General features: G+C 39.2%; 1 protein-coding gene across 1 annotated transcript in view; it reads right to left on the reverse strand.

Annotated features, from left to right (window-relative positions):
* The window catches only part of SND1 (staphylococcal nuclease and tudor domain containing 1), a 524,029-nt gene that overhangs the window by 104,612 nt on the left and 398,921 nt on the right, over window positions 1-20,496 (reverse strand). Inside the window, exon 16 of the mRNA XM_044679610.1 lies at window positions 17,659-17,768. Coding sequence (XP_044535545.1) covers window positions 17,659-17,768 — 110 coding nt within the window. The remainder of the gene's footprint in view (window positions 1-17,658; window positions 17,769-20,496) is intronic.

Here is a 20,496-nt window from a genome sequence, read left to right on the forward strand (position 1 = left end):
TGTTGCCTTGTTAACACTGTCCTTCCATTATGCTTCCCCTTTTAAAAAACCCTATGCCTTAAAACTCTATACATCCAGTATAAAGGATCAGTCTAGGGCAGTGATGGGCAAACTTTTTAAAGAGGGGGCCAAAGGAAAGGAAATGCTCATCTCTCAGTCTGTTTCTAAGGCAGCTCTTTCGAAGTTTCATTATATTGTATCCTACTCATTGCATTCATCAGATTAGGAATAATGTCAAGCAGTCTGATAGAACAGGGGGCTGCATGTGGCCCGCAGGCCATAGTTTGCCCATCACTGATCTAGGGAGATGAGCATGTATTTTTGGGCAGATTATATACTGGGATCTTTAGATTTAGATTTCCTAAACAATACTTCTTCCTGCCTACTTTCTGCTACAAAAGAAGCCTTACCCAGTAGTAAGAAAGGAAAGATCCCAGTATATAATCTATTAGAACTCAAGAGGAAAGTTGGAACCCAGGGAAATGTTTCAGTCTAGGGAGATGAACATGTGTTTTTGACTAAGTCAATTCAATTTTCATCTTCTGAGCTATGATGAGAAACTTCAGAGACCTTACAATCTAAACACAGGAGCATGTGCTCTCAAGGGACCCACAAAAACTTGAGAGCAAATGACAATCAAGAAGAAGAGATGACCCTAAAATTATTCAGCTCAACCTTATCATTCCCTTACTACCTTACTCCTCTCTTCCCCTTTCTTGTGATCATAATGAGCCTGACTTTTGCATATTTTTATTAAGCTTCCATTTTATGATATTTTAATTGATGTTTAATATAGTTTAGCTCTGTGTGGTATTCCAAGCCCCTTGCCAGGGGCTGCTTATATGCACAAACACAATTAATAGAAATCCATGGAAAATGCATCAAAGCTGTCATTGTACCATATGTTTATTGTTACTATCGAATTATTAAGTACTTCTTTCTTACATTTAATAGGTAACAGATAAACCTCTAGAAATGTGCCTTCCCTATTCTGCCACATCATCAAGGCTATATATAATCTTTATATGTTTAGCTCTATTTAGCTTTGCTTTAGGTGAGGGACGGGAAATCAGTTAACAAAATTAAATTGCCAGAAAATGTGATTTGTTCCTCCCCAACTTGACAAACACTTCAAAATGACAAAAAGATGTCACAGTTAACAAGGGGGCTAAATCGTTTCTGCTAATGGGTAGGTAGGAGAGGTACTCATAATGGTGGGGCGTAGATACCCCAAACCCAACAAATAGCCCAATATCACTAATGTGGGATTCAGGTTGAACTCCTCCTAGTACAGTAGAGCATTAGAAGAGCAGAGGGATTGGGTAGAGTAGGGGCAGCATCTGAAACCCTGTGGATTTTCCTTTACTTCCTGGCTCAATTTCACACGTTTAGAAATCTGCTCTAAGATATAGGGCAAAGCACTCAGCCTAGCCTATCACATAGGCTGCTTTCCAGGTAGTTTGAGGGTAATTCCAGCTAGACTCTTACTTATCTCTCAGTAAAATAAAATCTAATCTGATAGCAGTTCAGCATTCCCTCCTCATTCCCTTTGGGCATTTCTAGTTCTTAATTTTTGGCAAGAAAAAGCAGCAACTTTCCTACTATCAAATCTCATGGAAAGGCATTGGAAAATTCCAAGTCTGTCAATTCCCCATGCGAGATATTCCCTCCCACCCCCACCCTTTCTGGCCTTTCTTCAGTCCCTATTCTCAATGGGTTTAGCAATCTTAACTAAGGAGGGCCCTTTTCACACATTATCCACCTACCTCCCTGCAATGCTTTAGCCTTGCTTCCTATTCATTAGTTCAGTCTAAAAGACATTAAATCTGGCTATGCCTGTATCACAGGCATATCATCCCATCTAGAGAACTAATACAATCTCCAAGAATCCCCAAAAGAAAGCTAGTTCTATGACTAAGGGCAAGTTATTTAACTTCTCTAATACTAAGCTTCTTCATCTGTCAAAACAATGGTGGCCTAGATAAGGTCTAAGGCAGAGATCAACAAATTTACTTTACATTGAGGAGCCAAATGAATTTTTTGCCTTTTAAAGAAAGAAATAATAAAACAGAAGGAAAGGTTTTATGTTTCCTTAGGGCATTAATTCTCAATCTAAGTTTGAGACCCAGGTTAGGGTCAACAGAAAGGTTTTAAAGGGATCCTTTGGAAAAGCTCAAAGAAAATGCTAAGCACAATTGGCCAAGATAATTTATGGAACATTTATGGAGCAGAAAGAAAAGCCAGTGTCCAGTTTTCTCTCCAACTCCTTTAGTCAAGTTTGTATGTAGAGTAGAGGCTAAATCTCATTGGGACAACCATGTATAGTGGTCTAAGTCTAAGGAATCTCAAATTAAATCCTTATTGCTGTCTGCAAAAAATCCCTTGTGCTGCCCAGAGCAATATACATTCCTTTACAAGCTATGATTATAATTAAATAAGAAAACAAATAAGTGAGAAGAGCTAAGTGTATGTCTGTTGTTTTGGGCAAGATACCTCTCAAGTGCTATATATCCTACCCATGATTTGCTGAGGTCCTTCTAGGTAAAAAATTTTATGATTTATGATGTAAGTAGGATACACTGAAGAATGAATAGATCATAATTTTTTTGTATTCATAATCAGATGTAAAGTTTTAGACTGCACTGTCACAAAGGAAAAATTATTATTTTTGTAGCTTGGTAGAGAAAGGAAGAGGTTTCTAATTGGAGTATATTTTCAATTGAATTTTTGCCATCTTAAATCACATTCAATGTTTTATACCTCTTATAACATCTCTGCTAAAAATGTAGAACCAGAAGCCACTACAACTGGAAATTTGCATTCAGATACCGCAGGTCTTGGGCCTCTTTGGCTGAAGGAAGATGGCCTCATTCTTTGGCTGTAGTGAGAAGGAGACCATTTGCCATCTGCTGTACTAGTTACCTTCTCTGCAGCCTGGGCCCTGTTTGCAGTCTGCTGTAAATATTAGGAGCAAAGCCACCAACATTTCCCACCCACAGCAAGCTGAGAACCCTCTTCCACCCTGCTTGCCAAGATGTTTATAAGAAGATCCTATCCTATTTCAGGGATAGTGGGGAGTGGTTCCACTTTAAGAGAATATTGAAAAGGTATTCCCTCCAATCTCTCACTTTCCTCTTCCTCTGTATGAGTGGAAACTAGAGAAGAAAAAGAATGTTTGACAAAGCTAAGGAAGATGCCAGAGCCACTGGATTGTCTTCTATCTTCCTGGACATAATGGTTTATTAATGATTCCTGTGCAAAGAGTAACTGCCCTGCTGGTTGCGGCACACATAATTAACCAGCTTCAGGGAAAGCTGGCTGTACTCATCGGGTCTGGGATCCACAGACAGACTCCAGAGCTACCTGATATAGAAACTGTGCTTTTGAGATGGAGTCTAGATTGCAGGGTGGAATTTTCCTGTTGGAGGGGAAAAAAGCCCTCAAAAGAATATTCTGAACCTAATGGTCACCCAAGAAATATAAAATAGTCATAGTAATGCTGATAGGAAAGAACCTGGATGACAGAATGGATCCAAAGACCATGATTCTCAATCATGCCAACAAAGGTCAGTGTATTAGAGCACCTGTTTCCCACCATTTACTTTGTCTCCTCAGGTAAGTGACACTTTCTGCTTAGTGGCTGGGAGAAATAAGCAAGTAAACTTCATACCATTTTCAAAGTCAAAGATAGATAGCTATTTCTGGAAGTTGGGCCATCATGCTACCACACAACTAAGATCTTAAAAAGATAAGGGAGTATGCAATCACTTGACTGGGCATGATAGGTACTAGTTATCTGTGTTTGATTGAATTGAACTTTGGTTTTTGGAGAATATTCACTATTGGAAAGCCCACTCATTGTGTGGTCACAGGAGGAAGTGATGGGAGGGTGGTACTTAATGGTGAAGTATAGATGTGTATTATGAAATTGTGTGGCAAGATTGAGAATTTTAGAGAGAGCTTGAGGTTGGAATCTCATACTTCAGGAATCTTTTCATTATCATGGGCTTGGTGGGGCTTTTGTGGGGAACTGGGGATGTTTGTACAATATCAGATGAGACATGAGATCTTTTCTCACTCTTTATCTGGATGATACAAATTCCTGTTAATTCTGTTAAAATCTTGGACAACTTAAAATTCTCCATAAGGTCAAACCTAGGGGAATCTCAGATTCTCCATTTCTTCTGGCAAGATCCCAAAGTCCAGGCGGAAGAAAGAAAATATTTATATACCCCTTGGTAAAAACTCAACAAGTTCACAGATATTCTAGTCACAAATCTAATTTCATAACTTGGAGAAACACAGGTAAAGAAAAGCAGAGTTTATTTCTGCCTAGAGAAATATAGGAAAAAAAAGTACTGCAGAGGCAGATGGCAATAACCATACATTATCCATGTTGTGTCAACATTAGTTTCTTCCCAAGATCTCAGTTCACCTTATACTCAACTTTCAAACTAATGCCAAAGAACACGGACCCCACAACAATCACTTTTTGAACCAGCACCTCCTCTTTCAACCCATTTGTCTAACCCTAACTACTAATTCCAGTAGTTATAGCACAGCATTCTTCTCATTGTTAGTATAGTACTCTGGGAATGGGGAGAACCCTTTCTGCATGTTAGGAGCACATCTGTCTGTTGGAAAGGTCATTGGTGACTTGATTGAAGTTGGATATTTTATGATAAATGGATTAGAACTGCCTGCCATTTTTTTATACTGTCACTTAAATCAATAAGGGAAAAAGGTGAATTGCTATTGATCTATTTAACACCTCTCAACGATATTGTACAAATCACAAAAACACAAGGTGGGAGGGAAAAAAGAATGAAAGAGGAAGGATAGATGAAAAAAAGGTTATTCAGTACTTTGATGCAGTATTTCCCAAGTTCTTCCCTGCTGTTGCTGTTGCTGTTTCTCTCTCTCTCTCTCTCTCTCTCTCTCTCTCTCTCTCTCTCTCTCTCTCTCTCTCTCTCTCTCTCTCTTTCTCTGTGTGTGTGTGTGTGTGTGTGTGTGTGTGAGAGAGAGAGAGAGAGAGAGAGAAAGTGTCAGAGAATGTATACCATAAAACTTGTTGAGTGAAAAACCCCAACACTCTCTGAGAAAAGTGATATTGGTCCAGTGTTTCTTTCTGTACATACTTCAGTAACACTTGAACTCTATCTGCATTAAGTGGAGAGGAAGTGACAGTATGATATCAGATTATATCATATATAATATGATATATATCATATCACATTAACAGCAATAGTGGGACAAGCACATTTATGTTTATATCTAGTTTGGCTGGAGAGAGTTAGAAGGAAGGGTAGGTGAGTTTTTTAGAAGGCAAAGAGAAGTACCAAGGGGATACAAGCCCTCCTGGGTTCCATATTTTGGTAGAGGCAAGTTCAGAATATGAGAAATAGTTGACTACCACTGGATGAAAGGTCCAGGAATCATAAGCTTCAGGGTCTATACAAGTACCAAAGAGCCATAAGAGTACCTAGGCTCCATATCTGCAGACTTATCTGCCTTATCAACATTAAACTTGCACTTCAAAATAACCTGACAAAGGAAGCAGCACAAATGATACTCCCATGGAGTGCTTTTTGTTGCCCCTCTCCCCCATTTTCCAAGGTAATGTGTTTTTTTTTTCTTTTTGATACCTCAGATCTTCTCTTTTGGTAGTGGCCTATACTTGATATTTCATTATCCTTTCTAAGAGTGGATCTTTGTCATTATCCCACATTACAGCCAAAGACCATCTTTTGGTACAAAGGGGATCCTAAACATTCATTGAACTGAACCATTGTACTTAACTATCTTACCTAATGCCTAGTCTTAAGAAAAATCAGAATATGTTTTTTCATTCACCTGAAGCCTATACTTGATTCTAATGACTTGTCATTGTAGAATCTTTGAGGTTGCTGTTGTAAATGCCCCTTGTAGGTTTTTGGTTAAAAGGTCTGGTGATCTGGAGGAACAGGAGGGCGAAAAAGAATACAACAAACTAGCCAGTGATCCCAAAGGTGAAAAACTTGCTTATTTGTGAAAGAACTTGAGAATTTTGGGTGCTTTACTGTGGCTGAATTTAATTAAACAAACATTAAGCCTCCTCTGGTGGCAAAATACTGTGCCATATGTTGGTGAGACACTAAGTTTAGGTCAGACATGATTCTTGCTTTCATCAAGCTTATGGTCTAGCAGCAGGACACGAGACATACATAAATACTTATAGTACAAAATAATATGCTGGGAGTAAATTTGAGAAGGCCAAGCAAAGCAAAGCAAAGTGTGAAGTCTAAAGTTATTATACATTTGGGAAGTCTTTTTGAGTAAGGTGGCATCTGAGTGGATCTTTAAAGGATTGGTGGCTTTTACCTAAAATCCTTGCTATCAGGGAGGCTGAGGCCAGAGGACTGCTTGAATTCAGAGATTCAAACAGCCAAGCTAATTGGGTATTAGTGCCCTGAATTTGGCACTAATATGTTGAATATTTTCTACCCCCAAGATAAGGGAGGGGAAACAAAGCTATCTAAGAATGGGAGAATAGGCCCAGGGCCTGTGTTGACCAATATTGGGAGAAGTTGATGCACTTCCAGTCTGACCAAGACAAAGGATAGTTAGGGTATCAACACAAGTAACAAATAAAGAGAAGCAGGAGCAGGAAGGAGGCATATTGCCTGAGTAATATAGGTTAAGTCTGTGCTCTGAATACCCAGGTGGTTTACTATATTATAACTAATTCTACCTATGAGAAACCAAAGCTGTGTGCCTTGTCAGAGCTAGTCAAGAGTAAGGAAGAATGTGGTAGTGTGTCTCTGTTTCTGTCTCTCTGTCTGTCTCTGTCTCTCTCTCTCCCCTCTCCCTTTTTTTAAACTATATAAATGAAAAAGAGATTTTGTTGTTGTCTGCCCCAAAGAGGAATGAGGATGGTCTTGTTCTCAGTGCCAGAGGGAAAGGGACAAAGCTTTATCGGTTCCAACAAGCATCCATGGGAAGCAACTACTATCAGAGAATAATGGAGACATTCCCTGGACTATCTTTGGGATGATGATAAGGGGAAAGCTGGCCTAACCACAAAACTTCCTCCAAGTCCCAAAGCATACAAAGCTACGTGTTCAGTGGCTATCTGCCATCTAGTTTTGCTTTTCCATTGCTGAAAAAAAACTTAGGACCTATTTGGAAACCATAGTGCTTCCATTTTCAGTAAGACCAGAACCTGTTTCATTCATTCCTGTTTTCTCACAGCAGGGAAGGTGTCAGTCAGTCACTAGACATTTTTTAGATGCCTACTAAGTCCAGATCCCAGTGTGAAAGACTGGGGAATAAAAAAAATTTTTTAAATGGCAAAAGAAAGTCCCTGCTCTCAAGGAGCTCATAGTCTAATGGGGGAGACAGCATGCGAGTAAGGACATTGTTCTCCTATTTTTTGTGTCTCAATCAAAGTACCGAAGAGCCAAAATATTTAGCAAAATACAAGTTACAAATCTGCTGATCTATTGGTAGTGGAAATGCTGATCATAGGAGGAAGTTGCTAAGTGTACCCTGGACATTTGGAAATGGCTAAGTCTGCAGCAACGTAAGCTGATGAAAGATTAATATCTAACAGGACTACATCATGAACTAGGATAGTAATAAGAATGAGAAAAGAAAACAATCAACACCGAATTCCCATATATTCTCTTAATTAGGAAAGGAAGTATTATGGCTCTACTTTGGGATGAGATGCAACTAACCACTGGATTCCTCCTATAAGGAATACTACAATTCTGAACCAGTCCCATTCTGAAAGGTAGTGGGTGACCAGACCAAAAATTCCTCATAAAGAATCACTACATTGCTATAAAATAATTGAAAGCTGGTAGTTTTGGAATTATTTAATTAGCAATAAGAGTTTAGCATTATATTTATTCATCAGAGACTTCTGAGGAATGATGCTTAATGCAGAAGGCAGATAGGATCCTCTAGATCAGAGGTGTCAAACTGAAATAGAAATGGAGGCCACTAAAGCATATATAAGGATGTCTGTGGGCCACACATTGACTGAATTTTAAAATATTATTTATGTATTCTTATTTATTTTACATATTTCTCAATTACTTCTTTTTTTAAACCTTTGCCTTCTGTCTTAGAATCAAAACTAAGCATAGGTTTCAAGATAGGAGAGTGGTAAGGGCTGGGCAATTGAAGTTAAAGTGACTTGCCCAAGGTCACACAGCTAGGAAGTATATGAGGCCACATTTGAACCTAGGACCTCTCTTCTCCAGGTCTGGCTCTCTATCCATTAAATCACATAGTTGTCCCTCTCAATTACTTTTTTTTAATGTGGTCTATACTGTATTCAGGAGTGTTGTGAATGTATTTCACTGCTACCCTAAAACTTCATCCCATTACAAATAATCTCTAGAGGCACTCCAATGCAACTGTCTTTGCATCAAGAAGATTTTACTGGGTCCTATTGCAGAAATTTATGACATTTGGTAACAAGTCAAGTCATTTTGTTTTATCGGAATGTATTTAAGTTCAGCTGACCAGAAACTGTCACTGATGGAATGGAATGGGGAAAGTTCATTACTATAGCCTGACCAGTTTTGCAAAAGATAGGTTTTTTTTCCTCCTCAGGTTCTTGATGTTTGATACAATGGGAGAGAAAGCAGATGGTAGCATTAAGGCCAGTCTGCCATCTCAAATAGACTCCTGTCTGTGTTGTCAGTGGAGATCTCTCACTCACCAAAACAGAGACAGTTTTAATTAGATTGACTAGAGCTCATATAAACTCACATATCTTCCTATTCTTTACCAAGATGTTTGCTACCCATCTGATGTTTATCAGGATTTTGGTTAAAAAATAATTATTGTGTAGCAAGCACAACTCTGGGGGAAAACGCTGATATACAGAAAAGGCACTCATTACTGGGGCTAGTTGGAGTAGAGATGATAGGAGAGGGAGTACCTTTATCACAGAAGCATGCCAGAATACCAGGGAAATACAACTAGTAAAACACACCAATCTCTATCAGGGAGGCAGACTGTCAAGAACACTATGGAGAGCCTTCAGGATGGCTCTTGTTGACCTCTCCAGGAATAGGATTCTTTTGATATCACACTCAAGGGATAGTTATCTCAGCCATTTTTACTTCTGGGAATAAATTTGGCTAACTGAGAGAAGTTCACTGTGATAATAACCATGGCTTATAAATTGCTCCAAGGCAAGATAAAGATACGATAAGAAATATTTTTCAAATTATTCTTTGGTAAAAGGAATATAACTCCAACTGAAAAACGGAGTAACTAACTTGTTCGCTCTGTGAATATGGAGAACTGGGTTCCTTTTTGCTTGGAAAAGCTTATTGTAATTAAAGGAGAATTGAAAATACAAATGATCAAAGAGGAAAGAAAAACCAGAATCAATTGCTAAGGACACATAAATGAAAACAAAGGGAATCCAACTCTGCCAGCCTCACTGTAGCCCATACTGTTCGGGAAATCAAGCAGTCTCTTCATAGACTTTTCTTGTTGGGAGAAACTTTCCTTAAATTGTTCTGGAATATACATGGTCAGTGCATCACAGCAAGAGGTATTTTGTATCTCTGGGTAATTGCCTTCCTCTGGAGATGTTCCACAACGAACATTAGTTCATGTCATTTGGGATGTCATTGTCAAATATGGATAGCACAAGTTTTTCTGCCTGCTTTGAAGAAATCTGAAGAATTTTCATGGGTTGTTTTGTAATGAAAATATGGCGGATAATCTAGTAATCATTGGATTTTGTAATGCAAATATCTGGAAATATCTTCTGTCACACCTTAATTTAGACGGAATTTAGGTTAAGGTCTGCAGGCCAAAAACCAAAGGAGCTGTTTGTTTAAAATGTCCTGGTGTTTTTACAACTTTGCATGTAGCACAGTGACTAATCCCTTCAGAAGAAAAGACAAGGCAATAAGAAAGTTTAAGTGCAATTGGAATAGTTGGTACAGTTAAATCTGGTACTATATCTGTTTGGGGAAAAATTAAGGAGTCACTGATTTGATAGAAAACCACTGTAGGAGGCAAGGGATTGGCAAATGTGAAATAGCAGGTTCCCAGAACTAAGAATGAGATATTTCTACTAAAAAAAATTCCTTTCTCATGTAGGATTTCCACCATGCACCTAAGAGAACAAATCTGTCCTAGTCCCTAGACTATGACCTAATATGTCATCTTCTCAGGCTCCAAAGCAGCACATCGACCCCCTGAAGATAGTGAGGCTTGTCATTCCAATGCCACTTTGAGTGCATGACATAATTACAGGTAACAGGAGCCTGGCCAAACCAGTGAAAAATTAGGCCCAGCAGCTATTTCAGAAGAATAGATGCAATTCTATGTTCTACTGCCTATGAAAGTTACAAACAGAAAGGGAAAATGGACAACAGAGCTCAGTCTGTAGTTTCTAAGAGTGGAACCCCATTGGAGCCAGGACACTTGACTTTGTTTGGAGGTGATCCTAAGTCTAAGATCTGATGATTACTTGCAGATAGTAAAAACTAGCAGAGGGAAGCATAGAAGCTTAGAAGGATGCCCTTTCTTTTTACCCAATCTCTCTAAAAAGTGGCATTATCTTCATTGATAAAACCATTTAATTTTGATTAATCAACTAAATCTAATTTTTTTAATTGGGATTTAAAATGTAACTTGGAACTGTAATGGGCTATAAGGGATTTGGTAAATGGTGACTGCGCCCTAACCACTCCACTCTACCCCTCGAAAAAGCGAGTTTTTTTTTTTTTAATTTTTTTAAAACCCTTAACTTCTGTGTATTGGCTCTTAGGTGGAAGAATGGTAAGGGTGGACAATGGGGGTCAAGTGACTTGCCCAGGGTCACCCAGCTGGGAAGTGTCTGAGGCCAGATTTGAACCTAGGACCTCCCTTCTCTAGGCCTGACTCTCAATCCACTGAGCTACCCAGCTGACCCAGAAAAAGAGAGTTTTTAAAAAAAGATATTAAGGTGAACATTTCTCTCTCTTTTCTTTTCTAAACCCTTATTTCTTATCTTGGAATCAATACTAAGTATTTGTTACAAGGCAAAAGAGTGGTAAGGGCTAGACAGTTGGTGTGACTTGTCCAGGGTTACACAGTTAGGAAGTGTCAGAGGCCATATCTGAACCCAGGTCCTCCAGGCCTGGCTTTCAATCCAATGAGCCACCTAGCCCCTGATGATTTCTAATATAAATTTCTTACCTAATCTTAACAGGCAAGGAAGGGATAGAATATACAAACAACACAAATCTTCTTCATGTTTGGAGTAAAGAACACTATTAAAAGATAATAATATCAACTAGTTCTAGAGGTTCGATCTTATTTACAACCAGTTCCCACTGTTCTGACCGAGTTCCTTTCCTCTCCGCTCCCCCTCCTCAAAAATCTGGGAAGATATTAAAAGAGAAACTATTCTGTGGGTAAAACATCCCTTATCATGAAGTGTAAGTACCATAAAGATTGGAGGGAGGGACAGAATAGGAAATCATCATCTGGGAGAAAAGCTTTTATGTGGAACAAAGTTACTGTTTTCTAATATCTGCAGCACTATGAGGTGAAAGGGTAACTAAGTTTATTTTCATTATCCTCAGTGGGCAGAAAGAGGACCAGTGGGTAAATATTACAGGAAAAAGAAGCCTTCTACTTTGTTATAATGGAAGAACTTTTTTAACATTTGGAGTATAGAAAGCTTCTGAAGATAATGAACTCCTAATCACAGGTGAGTGGTGATTGAAGGGATTCAAGCAGAAGCTGGACCACTTGCTAAGGAATTCACATTCCTCAGGTAGGGAATGGACTAGAACTATAACATCAAAGTCTCTTCCAACCCTAAAATTTTAAGTCTTCAAGAGGTCAGTTTTTTATTAGCATCTAACCAAAAGAAAATGTCTTCAATATTGCAAGCAAATTACTGGAACATAGAGGCCACTGGTGGTTTATAATATATTACTGGGAGAGTATAGATGCAATAGAAATGTATTTGGGTCCATGAACGAATGGGGGCATCCTTCCAACTATCTTCATAATAAAGAGAGTGAGTAGAAAGCTAACTAAAATGTGATTGCTCTTTAATGTGGGGAGGAGAATAGGTGGTACTTGAAATTCAGTGGGAAAGTGAGTGTAATTCTATTAAATAACAAAAGAAAATCACTGGGTAGACTGAATGATTTTCCAGAAAGATAATTCTAGTTCAACTAGTGTTACCCAGAATTATGCCAAGATCAATCTCTTTACTTTTGCAAAATCTTCCTTTAAGAAGCAAAACATTTTTTAGACCTTAACCATAAGGTATGCTATATTTAACCTTGTGGATTCTCCTGCAGTCTTCTTGTCTGGATCTGTTGGTGCAACTTTGCTCCCAATCCTCTACTCCTCAACTGCTCAGAGGCCCTCATATTTCCCTGAGGCTGGCAACTTGCTTTTGGTGAGGGGAGAGCAGAAGCAGATAGACAAAGGGAAGAGAGAAAGATTCAGATTCATTTAAAAATTGTTCAGACTACCATAACTTATCTAAATGGTGAGTGGTCTAACATGATGGAGACTGAAACTACAATCTTTTCTTTCTTCTATTATTTTCCTATCCAACATAATCCTATACCAATTTCCATGGTTTGCTTCTGCATTCCCTGAGAGCAGAAAGTTCATTTTCTTCAGTAATTCATAATATTTATATATGCCTTTGTTTTGAAAAGGCAGAAAGTGGTGGTGGCAGAGGAGAAAGGGTAGGCAAAACTATGCACGGGCAGCTGTAGTATGCGGTCTCAGCTCCCCAGGGTGACATCTTCTCTTTTAAAGTTAGCATGAAGGAAATAGGTCATAGCAGCAGCTCTGATTGTGTGCTGGGGCCAGACAGTATGAATCCCCTGTTATCCATGAAGTAATAAAGTATGATTTCTTAGGGCCCAAATAGATGCTTAGAGGGTATGGGGAAAGGTCTTTGATTTCAATAAGGAAGACTTGCTATATTTTCAACAGACAGATACCTCACTAGCCTGAAATGGGAAGAATGGGAAAACCATGGTCTTGCTTCCTTATGATGATTCCTAACTACTGTCTATACAATCAAGGCTTTTTTTTTTTTTTTAAAACACTACACACTGTGTTGCATACAGGATAAATGGTCAATAAATATTTGCCGACTGGTTAGCTGCCTAGTAAGAAGGTGCCCAAAGGTCTCACAAACAATTGCTGAACTGTTTACCAGAATGGCCTCAAGAGGTAGGGAAGGGTCTAGCATCACTAACTTAATGGGACAATGAAGTAGGGGCTTACCCCAGGCCGTGCAATAAGCAGAGTGGGGAAACCCAGTTTTTGTTTCTAGTATAGTTTACAACAAACTAACTAAAGGACCTTGGGTTGCTACTTCTGAGGAGATGCTACTAAATGAGACATATCTTTACCTGGGAATGAAATAAAAATTTTGAGGCCTTTGACATATAGTTGAGGTAGTGTCTGGGACAAATGCATGGGTCTAGTGCTACATGGTATTAATTGCTCAAAGCCATAGCAAAAACCACATCTGTGACCCCTTGAGAAGAATAGTTATGCATCAATGACAAGGGGCACAATGAGAAACCACTCAGCCAAATGTCCTGGTAAGCTTATAGCCACCCTCTCCCTGTCCTTTGATTCCATATATGAACTGGCCTACAAGAGAATGCTTGGAGCAAGAATCTTTACTTGCCAAAGATGGGTAAGTATCAGGGGGTCCAGAGGGGTTTGGTTCATTGGGGCCTCCATTCAGGAAACTACTAATTCTTGGAATGAAGGTTACATATAGATGTACCTAAATTATTACTTTTCTTGACCTGGTACTATTGGTACTGAAGATATTAGAAAGTAGGTGATAAAACTCTTCTAGAATGGAAATCTCAGGCTACTAATAGAGAAGGAAAAAAGGCCACCAAGACAGGGCTTCTGAAGGGATGACTTTAAGAAAAGAAAAATGAGCAATCATTAATCTCTGAAGGGTAGGAATAGAAAGTAGGCCTGAGTGATGATTTGAGATACCAGAAACTCAGAATCAACTTTTACCATGTAAGACATCTTAGGAGAGTGAAGATAACAGTTCTCAATATAATGATGGCTGCCAGGGAGCTGGAACCAACCTTTGACAATGTGGAAAAAAAGCTGTGTGTGACACAATGTTCCATGAGGGGTTTTGGGATGAGATGGAAAAACTGCAGATAGCCTAGAAGAGTGACTAATAAGGAATAGACTTCCAAGTGTTCCAGCATCTAGGTAACCTAAGTAGCAATTCATGGAATATAGTGTCCATTTCTACTCTCAGCCAAACTGCAGGATTACTATTCATTCTTTTCCTGAGTATTCCCATTACGCCCCTCCTTTCTATTTTCAAAATCTTTATAGTATGCATAGTGGATAGAATTGACCTCAGTGCTAAGAAGACTTGGGTTCAAGGCCTGCTTCTGACATATAATGGCTTTGTGATCCTGTGCAAGTAGCTTGCTTTCAAGACACCAACTCTCAGTTTTTCTGACAGCTCTTTAGACTGTAGGCTGCAGAGCAGCTGAAGGGTAAGTTCAACTTACAATGGAAGAAGTTTCCTCATTTGGGGGTCCCCTATTCCAGTGAAATCACAGGTCAAGTCCATACATCTACTGAAATTCTTTTCTTCAGCCTACTGGGCCCTTTGCCCACCTTATTCCATCTCTGCCTTAGAGATATCTGGGGTCACAAACATCAGTACTAAAAAATGTTCTGGGATGGTTCACAAATTATGATCCTTCTCCCCCCCAAAAAAGTGAAGGTGGTAGGACCATATTGGTAAAGAGAGATGGAAGCATTACTTTAGTCAAGGATGGAAGAATCTTCTTATAGCTAGTCATCACTTGATCTGGGCAGGGTGTTAGTGTGGCGATTATGAACACTGGCAATAAGAACAACACAGAAGGATCTCTTGAGAGCCAACAAGAGGACGCTGCTTTGCCCCATCACTGGAAATCCAAAGGTAAGCATAATTCTGGGACAAGGGAACTAATTCAGATTGCATTGAAGTATCTATCATATTATTCAATAGGCATGTATCTAGAGAATAGGAAGGAAATGTTAACAGAAGTCCTATAGCAAGTATTAAACTTTTCTTTGCTTCAGAGGAGCAGAAGAAAAGTCAAGGTGTCAAATTACTCAGTCACATCTAAGTGAGGGCTGGGCCTTCCTTCCTTTAACCTGGAATTCCTGTTACGCCTCTAGACATTGTTGTGATACTTCTGATTACTGAAGGATATGAATTCCTCATGCCACACTACTCTGAAAGCACTGTTTTGGTATGAAAGGAAAATGGAGATTCCTCTTTATTATCACAAAGGCTTTTTTTTTGCTGTAAATCCCAGCATTATCCCCCCTAAGATCCAGGGCCATGTCTCCTCCCTTTTACGCACTTTATGCTAGGGAATCTTTAAGATGCCAGTGTAAACTTACTAGGGGTTTTCCTACTCAACTGTTCACCAAGACTGAGAAAAACTGAGCTATGCTTTTAAGGGATTAAGGGGGTGGAGTGGTTAAGTGGAAATAGACCAAAAAAACAAAAAAAACCAAAAAAAACCTTTTGGTTTGTTTAGTGTTTTTTTCCTCAAACTCTATGCCAGTCAGCAATCACTAGAGGTTTGATAAAAGCTATTATCATCAATCTAATGAAGAGGCAGATTAATAAACAGCTCTAGCAAAGATGATGAAAAAGGGCTTGAGTTCCTTCTAAAGGGAACACTCTACTAAAATGGGACAATACCTTTACAGGCAACTACTGACCTTGTGTGGTGCTGGGTGCCATTGGTAGGTCCCAAACACAATAAGCAACAGAAGAAAAAAAGGGAAAAGATCTTGGAACCACTTTATAGCCCCTGTAACCAAAAGTTCCCAGTCCTTGTCCATGAAAAGGAGAAAATTATGTGGAGCTCTTCTTTGGCATGTCTGGAACCCAACTGCATTCTGTGGACATATGAGCTGCACGGCCATGTACCCCAACAGGCCAGTTTTGTTGTATGCTAGCTAAAAATAGTCATGGAGAAATTCTACAATCTTTCTTCCTACTAATGAATCTGTGCTCTTCTAGAATAAAAATGACCCTTGAACAGATTAGAGTTCTTAGAACACTTGTCTAAGAGGGGGACACACTCAAGGAATACAAATTTATCTTGGAATCCCTAATGATGATATAGGAAAGCATGTGAATCTTGAGTGGCAGCATGATGATTTTATTTTACGAGGTAAAATTAATCCTAATATGTAACTTTGTTCAGAAGGCAATGAAGTAGTCATATATGATTTGACTGGGTGGGTAGTTAGGCAGATTAAAATAAGAAGCAATTAAGTGATTCCTTAACATCTTGTAGTTAAAACAGCTAAAACTGAAACCCAGGGCTACTGATCAGTAGTACAGAGAATATTCCACTGTAGTTCCCACATCCACACTGTACTCTGACTTTTCAGAGAGTGAGCACTGGGTAAATTCCAAGAGATCGAGATCATACTATTACAGCAATACCTATGACTCCAATTTAAGTGCTCTAGTTTTCCTAAACCCAAGGTTCAGATAAACAAATGCCTGCCTCTTAGGCTAGTCTTCTCCTTATACCTTGTAGGTTCACGTCAAAATAGAGGCCAAGTTGGGGGATTTAGTAGTTAGAAATAGGTATCTGCATTATTTAACCCTCTGTAGTAGTTCACCTCTTCTTGCTAATTGCTAAGAGTCTGCCCACATGCAAAAGTAATAACGAAGTAACAAAAATTGTATGACCTCTTTTTAATCAGTTTCACCCTGGGTTGGAGTTCAGATTCTTCATTCTCAGAGGCCTAGGCAAACACTAGAAAAAAATAAGTATCTTTATTCTATCACAAGTATCTACAGAATACTCAGAAAGGGGTAAGTCTAGATCACCCCTTAAGCTAATATCCAGAAGAAGCCCTAGGGTAGCGTATGAAGGGTTGATAGTCCCCTGTCAGGCTGACTAGAAGAGAAATGAAAGAGAAAGTGGCTCTCAATACCCTGTTCTTGAAGCTAAATCATTCCCCAGGTCTTTCTATCCCCTGCATTGCTAATAAGGTCAGTAACCAGCAACAGGACTCCAGGAAGGTGAAGGATCAGCTGTCTAGGACTTAAGAAAAATCAGTAAAGGGGGTGCCCATAGCAGGTGAGAACATAACTCCTGCCTGAAAGAGACCACCTAACAGGCAGAAACAGAAATACAATTAAATTAAGTCAGAAAACCCGCTACAGAAAATGCAATTACTCAAAGATACAAATAAACGTTCAAAGAAAATTGGACCCTGACAGGGTTAGTCAAGCTTCTAAATTCAGCTAGAGGCAGGTGGGCCTGGCTAATAAGCCAAGAAAGAGTGCTGCTGAGCCCTGGGTTTACTGCATTAAGATCTTGGCTGTGCCGTTGGGGGGGGGGGGGGGCGGCGTTGAGCTCTTAGGCTGTTTTGTGATTTCTTGTCTTGATGATGGTCAGGAAAACAGAATCTTTGAAGACCTCAAAGCATGCAGACTGAAGGAGATTCACATGGAAGGGAAACTGATTTCTAATCTATAGGATGGAAAATCTGACCAATAAGTATCATGGTCCACTAGTGTACTCACTGTGGACAACATGACAGAAGAGTGCATGTTATGACCTGGCTTCTTAGCTAGGAATTGCCTACCTCTCGCTGGAGAACCAACTCCTTGGTGAAGAGTGTGGCTTCTTCACTGAAGGGCTCTCTCTCCTGTACCAGGCCAGGGAGGTTCCGGGCTCCACGAGGACATTCGATACCTGAGGCAAGAAAAAGCATAGTAAGAAGAGGCCTGTTCCCAACTAGAACCTTAAGGAATGTTGCCCAGTACATAGCCTATTTTTTATAATTACAAAAAACTAAGTCTGAATCCTAGATAGGTTCTATTCAGAACACTCTGAAATTTCTATTCAATAGAGGAATTAGTAATTCCATCTTCTTCCCAAATCAATTTCTCCTTCCTTTTTTCTTTTATGTCAATGGTGACATCATTTTTAGGAGAACTCAAAATTATTTCTATTTTCTTTCTTGCCCAGACTCTATTCAGTTACAAAGTTCCCCCTCCTGAATTCTTCATTTCTGACATATAGTAAGTATGAGCTTTCCTTTCAATTCCCACAGTCATCACCCTAGTCCTATTATCTTATGGCTAGATTAAATCAATAGTTTACATGCTTCCAGTCTTACCCTCTTCCAATACATACTGCACTTGTTTGCCAGATTAATCTTCCTCAAATACTACTTTTATCATGTCACTTCCCTATTTGAAACCATCAATTATTCTGTCCTTGGTATAAGTCTTTATTCTTCTGACTGGGAATCAACATTTTGACCACAACTTCCCTTTCCAACCTTGAGTCCTATTATTCACTAACCAAATGAGCTACTCACTGATTCTGTAATGTTCTTTGCAATTCCCATCACCCAGACTTTGTTCACATTATGTATAAACAGAAGCATCCCATTTCTCCTCTTCACTTATTCAAACCCTAACCTGTTTTTCAGAGGAAACTTCCTTATTTTCCCTGGGATTCTTGGGGGGTGGGGTGGGGGCAGAGCCTTCCTTCTTTCAACTCTTGCTGTTTTTATTTTATACTAAACTTTTCTCAATGTTTTATGTATATGTCTTATTTACCCAAGCCCCCTGTCTTGTAAGCTCCCTGGGGGGGGGGGGGATTTTTGTTCCCTCACCCCCTTAGCATCAAGAGTAGATACTCAAATATATGTTGATTGAAAAAATAAATACTGTCACCCCAGCAGGAGTTGCATGTTTGATGCAAAATGTACAAATATGAATACAGGCACTCTAATTATAATTGTCTAAAAACTTAAGGACAAAGTTGAACTGAGCCAGAACTCTGGGCAAAAAGGAAGCTTGGTCAACTGCAGGAGATGGAGTAACAATTAGGGAAGGGCTAAACAAATTGTGGCATCTGAATATAATGGAGTTATATAACCATAAGAAATGAGAACTCTGAGGATTTCAGAGAAGATGTGATCTGATGAAGAGAAAAGCAGAACGAGGAAAAAAATCTACAGAATTGTCAGCAATATAAATTGAAAAAAGAATAAAACAAAATGGAAACCAAATGGTGTAATTATAATGTCCAAGCTTGGCCCTAGAAAATATATAAGAAAATACATCTCTTTTGCTAGAGAGATGGGGAACTATGGGTGTGGAATGTTTAGTATGCTGGCACATGGTGGATGTCAACTGGTCTGGCTGAGTTGTTTAAAAAACAAACAAACAAAACAACAAAACCATCAAGAGAAGGTTTGCTTAGTACTGGAAAGAAATGTTCAGAGATGAAGGGAATGTAAAGACCAAAATGCATCAATAAAAAGAAATGAAGAGAAATTAAAGAATAGTCTGAAAAATGAAAGGAATAGAACTCCAAAGACAAAGAAAGGTGATTTTCCTCTATTGCCTGTGGTCTGATTTTGACTTTTTCATTTTGCACTGATAAGGAATTGGAAGGTATTAATCCTTATTTAGGTAGTTCTCCACTCCCCCCCCCCACCATAGGGTCAGCAGATAAGGGTTGTGGTTCCCCACCCCCCTTATTCACTTACATAGCCCTTATAATAACATAGGGCCTTATTGCCAACCACCTAAGGAACTTCTCTTCTCCACAAAAATGCCAAAGTGACATTCCCAAAGCAAAGTGTGACCATATCCCTCTTCTCCACAAAAAGCTCCAGGGGTAGCATCGTATCATCTCTAAGATTAAATACAAACTTCTAAAAACAAACCTTTTGAAATCTGACTCCAACCAACTTCTGGGACCTTACTTTCTTGAACATACTCTACATTCAAGCAAACTAGTGTGCTTGTTATGCCTTATGTATATACACCATGACAACTCTTGTTTATGTGCCTTTGCCCAAGATGCTCATTTCCCCATCTCCTTCCAATGTCTGGGCATGCCCTCTGTCTCTCAAACGTCCAGACATGTTCCAAAGCTCAGCTGAAGTGCTAGCTCCTATGAGGCCTTTATGGATCCCCAATCCTAGCTGCTAATGTTTCCCAAAATTACTACATATGGTCTATACAGATCTAATAGAATGTAAGATCCGAATGGATTTCTGTCTTTCTATGTCCTGTGCCAAGCAAATAATAAGTACTCAACAAATTCTTCTTATATGAATGAATGAAGATATACTTGATTTAAAGGTAGAAGTAGAGAGCAAGGGAGAAGGGGAAAGCCTCCTATAATATTCCATATTTTCTTAGAAACTACTAAGAGGTGGATGTGCCCCATTCACCTGAGAAAGCCCCATGAGTTCCCATATCCTTGACTGTTCCATTTCTTCATGCTCATAAAACAAGAGGGAAAAGGAATGTTTTCTCATTCTCTGGTTCTCAGGAAGAAGAAATAGAGAGCAGGGCTTCCTTTCTCAGCCTCAGTGCTTCTGAAAGGGAAGACTAAATTGAACACAAGTGCCAGGTGATAAGTGCAACTGTCAGAAAAGAGGAAAGTAGTTGGG

This window comes from Gracilinanus agilis, chromosome 5 (assembly GCF_016433145.1).
Source record: "Gracilinanus agilis isolate LMUSP501 chromosome 5, AgileGrace, whole genome shotgun sequence".
Taxonomy (NCBI): domain Eukaryota; kingdom Metazoa; phylum Chordata; class Mammalia; order Didelphimorphia; family Didelphidae; genus Gracilinanus; species Gracilinanus agilis.